General features: G+C 46.5%; 2 protein-coding genes across 2 annotated transcripts in view; one reads left to right on the top strand and one right to left on the bottom strand.

Moving 5' to 3' along the window:
• The window catches only part of LOC138970797 (cysteine--tRNA ligase, cytoplasmic-like), a 173,912-nt gene that overhangs the window by 99,757 nt on the left and 64,510 nt on the right, over positions 1–9,645 (bottom strand). The gene's annotated exons all lie outside the window — the stretch shown is intronic.
• Positions 4,572–9,645, top strand: part of LOC138971945 (uncharacterized) — a 44,846-nt gene continuing 39,772 nt past the window's right edge. The window contains exon 1 of the mRNA XM_070344790.1: positions 4,572–4,599. Coding sequence (XP_070200891.1) covers positions 4,572–4,599 — 28 coding nt within the window. The remainder of the gene's footprint in view (positions 4,600–9,645) is intronic.

The raw sequence follows: 9,645 nt of genomic DNA, 5'->3' as shown, positions 1-9,645 counted from the left end.
CCTCATCAGTCCCCATCCTAAATCCACCACCCACCACAATCCACCAAACCAACCAACCCGTACCCCCTCTCTCTCCCCACCCGAAAAATGGCGTAACTTCACACACACACAAAAGCGTCAAAATCCCCGAAGAGAATTGTACAGTGTTTGTTTGGGCAAAGCTGCAAGGGGGAAGAAAGGCAGTGCGCAGAATGCTTGATAAACATTCTCATCTCTTTTTACGAGGGACTTCATCTCTCAGCGGTACGGGGTCTAAAGCCAGATCAGGGAATAACGGACACAATTTACACACACAGGGATTTCGTTGGGCACACACACACAGGATAAGGGGGGGGGGGGGGGGGGGGGGACGGGGAAGTTGCCAGCCCCACAGAATAAAACAAGATTTTCTTGATAGTAATGCTGCCGTTGATCTTGCCTTGGGTTGCACAGCGTTATCTCATGGTTGGTGTTGGTTTTTTTTATTTTATTTTTTTGATGGTTTTTTTTTTCAATTTTCAAATTAGCGTTTTTCTACATGATTTTCTCTTTTTTATTCTCCTTCAACAGTCCCTGTCATTATCATCTCCTTCTTGTTCTTTTTCTTTTCTTTTAATTTCTATTTGGAAGGTTTGGGGGCGGGGATTCTCATCCGTTGAAAACTGGCTACATAATGATCTACAGTCTGTCATTGCATGCAAAGATAGCATCAATAGCATCAACAGAAACTGCTAACAACTTACAAACTTTCACCCTGTTATTCAAGAGCAAACTCCTCTCCAAACACACAATTCCCACCGCTGCGTCATTGGTTATCGTTTCATCAAACATGACGTCCGTAACTTTTGCCTACTTGGCGAAAAGTTAAAGATATAAGAGGCAATCTTCAAATCTGTGCTGCAGTTTGTGCTTTCTTGCACAAAGAGAGAGGGGATGGGGCGAGGGAGGGGGGGGGGGAGGTTACTGAACACTTCGTAATTGCACTTTTGACTTTTGATTTGTTGTTTTTCCCGGGGTTGTTATTTTATTTTATTTATATAATTATTTTGTTTGCCTTTTGTAATTGAAACCTTAATCGTTCGCACAGCTAGCACATCTACTCTGAGTCTGTAGTTTACACATAAAACCAACGATTACACACCAGTTCACGTCCCCACAGCAGCCAGTGTCAAAGGTCAAACACAGTTTCACAACTGCTCCTGTCATCAACTCCTTTAGTGCCTCAACACGACAGATCGGGCGGCGATTTCCCGCTGGTCAAGGGAGGCAACTGGAGGTGTCAAAGGGAGGCAATCAGAGTCACAAGGGAGGCAACCGAAGTGCCAAGGGAGATGACTGGAGGTCATGGGGAAAGCTGTGTAGTTCCTGCAGGGGCTGTAATAACTGTCGTGACGCCCCCTGCGCGCTGTGATTTACACGTCATCGCTCAGCGTGTTCTCACACTAGGTGGGGGTCATGGCTTCAGATGGAACAGCTTGGCGCTTCGCGCTTCTCTTCTGCCCAGTAATGGAGCGTCAATCAACTCAGTGTTTTATTCTTTTTACATATTTAGGAAATGTACATATATAGTTATGAAATAAAGAACAAGACTAAGGCGGATAGTGATGTCTTCAAACCAAAATTACAGCTGGAGAAAATATACAAATGGCGAACGTCTAATAAATGTAATCGTGATGCAGTGCTTTGAGTGGGTTTCACTTCTTCCATCGAATACAAAGAATAAACTCAATGGCAGACCCCTTGTTGACTGGTTTCCGTGGATCTCTCTATTATAACGTTGGGGGGGGGGGAGGAGGGAGGGGGGGGAGGAGGGAGGGGGGAGGGGGGGCTTGTTACACGTTTACCTTTTCAAATCAATCGTGACTAAAACAAAACATTCTTAGCAGAAGACTCCATCGTTCTGCGTCCTTTTCGGTAGGCATTTCCGTAAAAACTCTATATACAGGGCTTACCATGCGCCATTCGAGTGTCTGTTTCTTGCCAATGTTATAACCCTGACTTGTAAATAAAAATCAGAAGAAAATATTCTCAATCATAAACATTATGTGGTCATATTACTTTACAGTTGATCGGTGGACGCAGACGCCTTCGTGTGCGTTTACCGGACATTAATTTTCAAGATACCTGCTCCGTTTCCCAGCAACAGGCATTTACAACACAATACAACAAAACCCCATTATCGCAATGTTTAGAAATGTATGATAAATCACACAAACATCCCGCAGCCACCTGACTAGAGTCGCCCCGTGGATTTCCAATCCCGTTCAAATATCCCATCAGTTATAGTACTGTCGGGTCCCGCGCCATCACCAAGGCGGATTGGTTTAACACTTAATAGCCAAATCTGCGCTAGCTCTGCATACAAAATATGAAAAATAGTACTATTAACGGCGCCGGCTGTCCTCCCAGTCCCAGCTACCGAAATGCGAGGTTATTGCACTCGGCAAAAAAAGGCTCTGCATTTATGCGACGGGAAGTAATTTGGGTAAAAGGGTTTGCCCGTACGCGGCATATGAATGTGTCTATTAAATCACTTACCCGAGGTTACTGTGGGTGTTTTTTACCACTCAGTAGTCGTGTGGATGAGAATGGGACTTATAATAGGATTCAAGGTAGCACGACTATCATAGCACAGGAGTGTGAACAGTCAGCACCGTTTGGCTGTGGTGTGTGACCTTTCAGGTTGCGGGCTTTTTCGTTCTTGTTGATTTATTTTTGTATACGCAAGGTTCTTAAAGGCAGGTTACCACGGGTTGTTTGTCCCTGTTCTATTTTAACCTGTTCTAACCGTTAAATGACAACCTGTGTGGACCAGACTGCATGGAATGGAGTACACATGTATAAGGGAGAGGATCTCCGTCTGTGAACAGTTTGGTGATAATTATTTTCCCAATAAAGAGACACTACAACAAAACAGACAGACAGACAGACAGGCAGACGGACGACACCGTCATAAACACACACACACACACACACACACACACACACACACACACACACGTCTCTCTCCCTCCCCCAGCTTCTCTCTCCGCGATCTCACACCATCTCTCAGTCTCTCACCCATAACCGACTACCCCCTCGCCTTCCCCCATCACCCTCACACACCTCTGCCATTGAAGTCAAGTAAATCAGCAAAAGCTTTCTCAGACGACTGCAGTTAATGAAAGAAAACTCACAGGTCTGGGTGGGTAATCAACACTAATGAGATCTGTTCTGTCAACATGTTGATTAAAAGAAGGGCGGCAACTCATCAACAGTCTGGGGATTAAAGGTCAAGACGGTCAAGATGGCGTTTCTTGTTTTTCCCAGGATCCTTTATACTTCTCTCCTGTGATCAGATGATTCCGGTTTTTCTGAAGTAGCCTAGGTAGTGCTCTCTCTCTGTCTCTCTCTCTCTGTCTCTCTCTCTCTCTCTGTCTGTCTCTCTCTCTCTCTCTCTCTCTAACTCTCACTCTTCACCCACCCCCTTCCGCACCCTTCTCTTCTACCACCCTCACCCTCACCTCCCTTCCCCCAGCCTCAGTTTTAAAGAGGCGTGCCCGAGTCGTAAAAAGCTGATTAAAGCCACACATGGTCCATAAGTCGCGCTGTGTGTCATGCCCCCTGATCCCCCGCAGTTCCCCCAGATAGTGCCAGCATCCCTGGGATTAAACTCTGGAACCGAGCAGAGACTTCTTGCTACCAGGATGGTCACTGCAGAAACTTTACGAACGATGATCTGTCCGCAGTCAGCTAGCTACCCCCTCGCGCTATTCTGGGTGTCCACATTTTCAGTGCAAGGGTCGTGTCTGTCCGCAGAGCGAAGAAAGGCGCGGGTTTGGTTTGCAAGTTAAACACTCTCCCCCCAAAGTTATCCCTTGTCCTTTCTACTGAAAGACCACTTTCAGCGAGGTAATATGAGTTATGCAGGGTACCAAAGCTATTCTCAGAGTGAACATTTTAATGTCGTGAGGGTTCCTGTACACAGAGCGAGACTGACTGAATAGTGTCGTTTTTGTACACAAGGCCCTCAACCTTGTGAAACAGTTTATCCTTGCTATCTGTACGAAGCGAGCACCAGCAGGCCGCTGCTGGTTTCCGTAGATTTCAAGCGTATTCATTTCAAAAATCGTGCAAGACAGTCAGTGTACGAATAGCGAGAATAGCGATTTGTTTGCACGCAGGCCCCTCAAACTTGAGAATTATTTATCCTTGCCCTCTGTACGAAAACAAGCACCGGCACAGCAGGTTTCCGCGGGTCACCAAGGCAATAACGGCTCAGCACTAAAACGTCACAGATGCGTCCCCACGAGGGAGTCTTTATCTTAATTCTCCTCTGAGAGAGAGAGAGAGAGAGAGAGAGAGAGAGAGAGAGAGAGAGAGAGAGAGAGGAGAGAGAGAGAGAGGGGGGGAAAGAGAGAGGAAAGAGAGGAGAGAGAGAGAGAGGAGAGAGAGAGAGAGAGAGAGGGGAAAGAGAGAGAGAGAGAGAGGAGGGAGAGAGAGGGAGAGAGAGAGAGAGGAGAGAGAGAGAGAGAGAGAGAGGAGAGAGAGAGAGAGAGGAGAGAGAGAGAGAGGAGAGAGAGAGGGGAAGCTGGTGATGGAGGGGAGGGGGGATGGGTGAGGGGGACGTGGAGGATGAAGGTCAGTCGCGGTCGCGTGTAGGTGAACCGTTTTGGAAGAGTGTCCTCGGTCAACCTTGTGACTTTCCCAAATGAAATCAAGCCAAGCAGAAGACAAAATCCGGTCCTTAAACAATAACGTAAACTTGACTTTCATATGGGTTCCCTATAAAAATGGTTTTGGTGAAACCGAGACCATCTCGAAGTTAACAATTACCAAAAGATACCAGCACACACGTATACACATGCGAAATAAACAACATACACTTTCTACCAATATAGTTTCTCCGGTCCCTCTCACTTCTTCCTCCTCCCCCACCTCCACCACCCAACTCCTACCCCCCAGCCCTACCCCCACCCCCACCCCCCCAAAGAAGAAGAAGAAACACAAAAAGTCAAGCACAACTCATGTAAAATCACGACCCCTTTCCACTCTCCCTCTCTCTGTGGGCCAACATTCCCCGCGCGAGTCCAATCAAGCCACTTGCATCAGGATCAGATAAATCCTCTGATCCCAGGCAGGCCATGCTTCTCTCCCCTAGGTCCAGGGGTGACGTCACGGGAGGACTCACTGAGCAGGATCAGAAGAACGTAGTTGTGCGTGTTGAAACCCTGATCGTCAGGGGATCACTGGCACCGCTCATCTCGCCTGGGCGGGGTTAATACACAATCTGAGCGGAATTTCGTCAGTCCCTGATTCCAAACTGGTCAATGCATGTAACTCTGTCATCCTTCTTGGTGCTGTTGGTTTCGGTGGCTTGCTTTTTTCCCTCCGTGTTGGGGTACCAGTCAGGGATACGTTAAGTGAGTTCTGTAGCTTCCGTTCCCAAGGACTTTGAAGGTTGATTGAAAGATGTTGCTGTTTTTGGTTATGTAGGCAACTCCAAAGAACGGCCCTTTCACTACCTCAATCAACAACTCAAATCCACCTCACAAATGAAATCCTTCTGTCCATGTTTAAGTCCACCCTCGTGTGCTCCTGCGTTGCTTGCATAAATCTATAGCATCAAACGTGAACAAACACGGTTGAAACCACTGCAGGTTTCAGATCCGCGGGTCAACGCAACCCTGTGGCCAGTGCATCCAGCAAAGCACACGACCTTTTCTCACGTGCCGAACGGTGATGAGCGGCCGTGTCGGGCTGTGCGCCACTGGACCCCAAAACACAGGCGACAAATTAGTCTCCGTGTCACCGCTAGGGGGCCTCTCGGGTGATAATGAAGTTTTTGGAGGTGGCCTTCACTCCAATGACACAACCACCGCAACACCGCTTCGTAGTCTCTTGCAAGGTTTGAGGTTCCACAGCAGAACTGTGACCACCGAATCTCAGAGAAACAAAGACCTGTGGCCATAACGCCCATGGCACAACCATATAACTGCACCAAAAGCAACTGTCAAAATCTGCGGGTGTCGCGATTAAGTATACCCGCAGATTAAGTTCTATGTCGAAAGCTGGTTTAGGTTTCTGCAAACATTACGAGCAGGACGCCCTGCTTTGGACCGAATTTCAACAAATTCAAAACACTGTCGCTCGTGTGTAGGTATTTGCCGTTGGCATTCAAACCGACACTTTTTCCATTACTTAATTATATACGTTGTGCACTACACCTCGCAGGCACTGACCGTTAAACAAACAGCTCTATTATAATGAATAGGTTAAGAAAAAGACAAAAGAAAATAATACTGTTGTTCCAAAATGGCGTCAGCATAATGTTGTTTACATGTGCATGCATTTGTGGGAATGCCTTTTTTAAGCGCAACATTAGGATGAATTTCCAACCTTGGATAATACAATCTTCTGCATTCTGTTACTCTCTTATTGTGTGTTCAAGCACTCGTTCATATCATCGTTGCTGTTAAGTCTGACGTTAACAAGTCTACGTCATGCGTATTGACTGTGAACGGAGCTCACTTTTTCATTCTCTCGACTAATTTGTAAACCTGTGGAATTGAATCGGAGTGTCACTGTCTCCTTCTGTGATATCAAATTACATTTCTGTGCAACAATTCCCTTGCAAGCGCACGGAACGCGCGGTGTCAATGTAATGTGGTCAAGTGTTTCTTCTGCAGATTTGCTTTCTCGCTTGTTTTCAATGACTTTCTCACATAATCCGTGGTCACGATGGTTGAAGGTCATTTAACCACTGCACCAAAGGCTTGGCACTTTTCGAAGTGAAGAAATCCAAACTAAACACCAGACATCGTGAGATGTTCATATGTCTATGCATGATTACATGCCGCCAATACCCTGCCCTCCCCCCCACCCCCCCACCCCCCCCCCCCACCCCCCTCCTCTTCTTCCACGACCCATAATATGAAAAGCCTTCTCTCTTTGTCCCTGACTCGCTCTCTTTCCTTCTTTCCGTTTCTCTTTCCTTCTTTCTCTCCATTTGTCAGTGAAGCAGATCCAAGCAAATCTCCCCCTCTCTCTCTTTCTCCCTCTGTGTGTGTGTGTGTGTGTGTGTGTGTGAGTGTGTGTAAGTGTGTGTGTGGTGTGTGTGTGTGTGTGTGTGTGTGTGTCTCTCTCTCTCTCTCTTTCTCTGTAAATAAATAAATTTGAATTCAATTCTCTCTCTCTTCTCTCTCTTCTCTCTTCTCTCTTCTCTCTCTCTCTCTGTCTCCCCCCCCCCCTATACCCCCACACCCCCACCGTCCAACCAAGCCCCCAACCCCTACACTCCCCCTCCCACTCTTGCCCAAAGATGTCTGATGTCGAGAGGTGAGCAAGTGGTCAATAATTAGCAGAATAATCACTGGTCCATTGACGGATCACCCGTATCTGCAGGGAAATCAATAATTCTGTGATGAAGCGAGCTGAGAGACTGAGACAGGCAGAGTGAGTAATCATCGCTAGTAGCGCGCCGCCGCCATTATGTCACGTGGCAAAAAGGGGGATAAATCACAGGGAAATAAATGGCGTAGTACCAATGAGCTATTGGGGATATAACTGCCCACGGGTTTCTCCTTGGTTACTAATTATATCCATTGTACTTTTCTGAGGAAAATTAAACCCAGAGAAAATAGGTACGCGCCCAACTTTTGATGGGGTTGTTTTCTGTAATGCTTTCAAGACACGCGAAAGGTTGCTAGCAGCTAAAAATAATACTAAAAAATAATACTAATTTGACTGTTCGCGAAATGTAGCTCTATTGGGGGACGGATAGTGAAACATACTGGTGGGAATCCCACGTTTTCGGACTATTTCTCTGGGTTTTTTTTTCTCTTCCTTTTATTCATTATATTTTGTTCCCTTTCAAATGATCTTCTTTTACCTTTCGGAAATGTTTTGTTGGTTTCACCCTTCGGACCAGATGAAAAACAGTAAGCGTGTCCCTCAATGATATCACGGCCGTAGCTACTATCACAGAGGTACGATAGAAGACTGAAATGTACTCTCCTCTTTGCTCATACCATACTTTGCAAACCAAGGGAACTACTGAAAGACCAACAGATGGTATACACACAGTGGCTTAAAGTCAACATCTAAAGAGGCTGCAGAAAGAACAACAGATACTGAGAGTGAGTATACTCTAAGAAAATCGCGGTAACGCTGCTCATCATATCTGGACGCACAAGAGTCATTCGAGGCGGAATGAAGAGTCACTGAAGACTCTCATATAGTCAAACGACTTGCATCCATCGCTGTGATTGGCAGAACGGATCGAAACGGTTCGTGTGTTTACTCGTGAAGGACTTTTCGCAGCAGATGGTGCTGGTTATGGCAAAAACGGTGGTTTCAATGTCGACAGCATCTCGTAAAATGACAAGCGGGGTTATCAGAACCACGCTTACCAAATCACATTAGCAAGCATGTTTTAAATACAACAAGATTTTAATAAGTGAGTAATGTAAGGAGGCAAGAAATTGAACCATGTTCCAATCTGCATGTGATTTATTTTCGATTGCCCCCCCCCCCCCCCCTAACCTTGGAGCTCATCATAAAGTTTGATTTCATGCAAGATGTGTGAAGATGTTGGTGGCGTGCGCCAAGAACACCACCAGCCAACACGTGAAACATGGGACCTGGGTGTTCTGTAGGCAAACACGAGTGGACTTAGGTGGCCAGTCTCGAGTGTAGCCTTTGCTCTCAAGCTCTCCTCTTCACCGGACACTGGAGGACACTTCTACCGCGGACATACCGGGGAGTCGCCCCTCCAATTATGGACACTGTGGATTCTCTTGATTCGATGATTCAGTGGACCGGCGCTGCAGTACAATACTCTGCTACTACAAACGTGGATGCTAAAATTAGCAGTATCTGATACCTCACATTTGTCTGATATGTAAGGGAGCTCTGGAGATGATTTCATGTTTTGTGTGTGTATATCTTCACGTGTTTTGCCTGAAGAACTCTTCTTCCAGGCGGGGAGTCGCTCCTGGCTACTGTAGATTTACTTGATTCGGTGATTCAGGAGACTGCTCTACAGTACTCATATTAGCAGTATCTCATATCTACGATTGTTCCAATATGTGACAGAATCTGGAGAAGGGAGATCTTCTTCTTCTGCGTTCGTGGGCTGAAACTCCCACGTACACTCGTGTTTTTTGCACGAGTGGAATTTTACGTGTATGACCGTTTTTTACCCCGCCATTTAGGCAGCCATACGCCGTTTTCGGAGGAAGCATGCTGGGTATTTTCGTGTTTCTATAACCCACCGAACTCTGACATGGATTACAGGATCTTTTTCGTGCGCACTTGGTCTTGTGCTTGCGTGTACACACGGGGGTGTTCGGACACCGAGGAGAGTCTGCACACAAAGTTGACTCTGAGAAATAAATCTCTCGCCGAACGTGGGGACGAACTCACGCTGACAGCGGCCAACTGGATACAAATCCAACGCGCTGCCGACTGAGCTACATCCCCGCCCCAGGAGAAGGGAGATGATTTCATGTCTTGTGTAGAGCAAGGGGTCAATAATACGCCGCTATTGGCATGCTCGTATTGGCGGTATCCGATACCTCATATTTGTCTGATATGTTGGTAGCTCTGGAGATGATTTTATGTTTTGTGTGTATGTCTTCACGTCTACTGCTTGAACAACTCTTTTACCAGGGACATAACGGGAAG

Source organism: Littorina saxatilis, linkage group LG7 (genome assembly GCF_037325665.1).
Source record: "Littorina saxatilis isolate snail1 linkage group LG7, US_GU_Lsax_2.0, whole genome shotgun sequence".
In the NCBI taxonomy this organism is placed as follows: Eukaryota; Metazoa; Mollusca; class Gastropoda; order Littorinimorpha; family Littorinidae; genus Littorina; species Littorina saxatilis.
The sequence above is the reverse complement of the archived record's forward strand: the minus strand, read 5'-3'. Positions and strand labels throughout refer to the sequence as shown.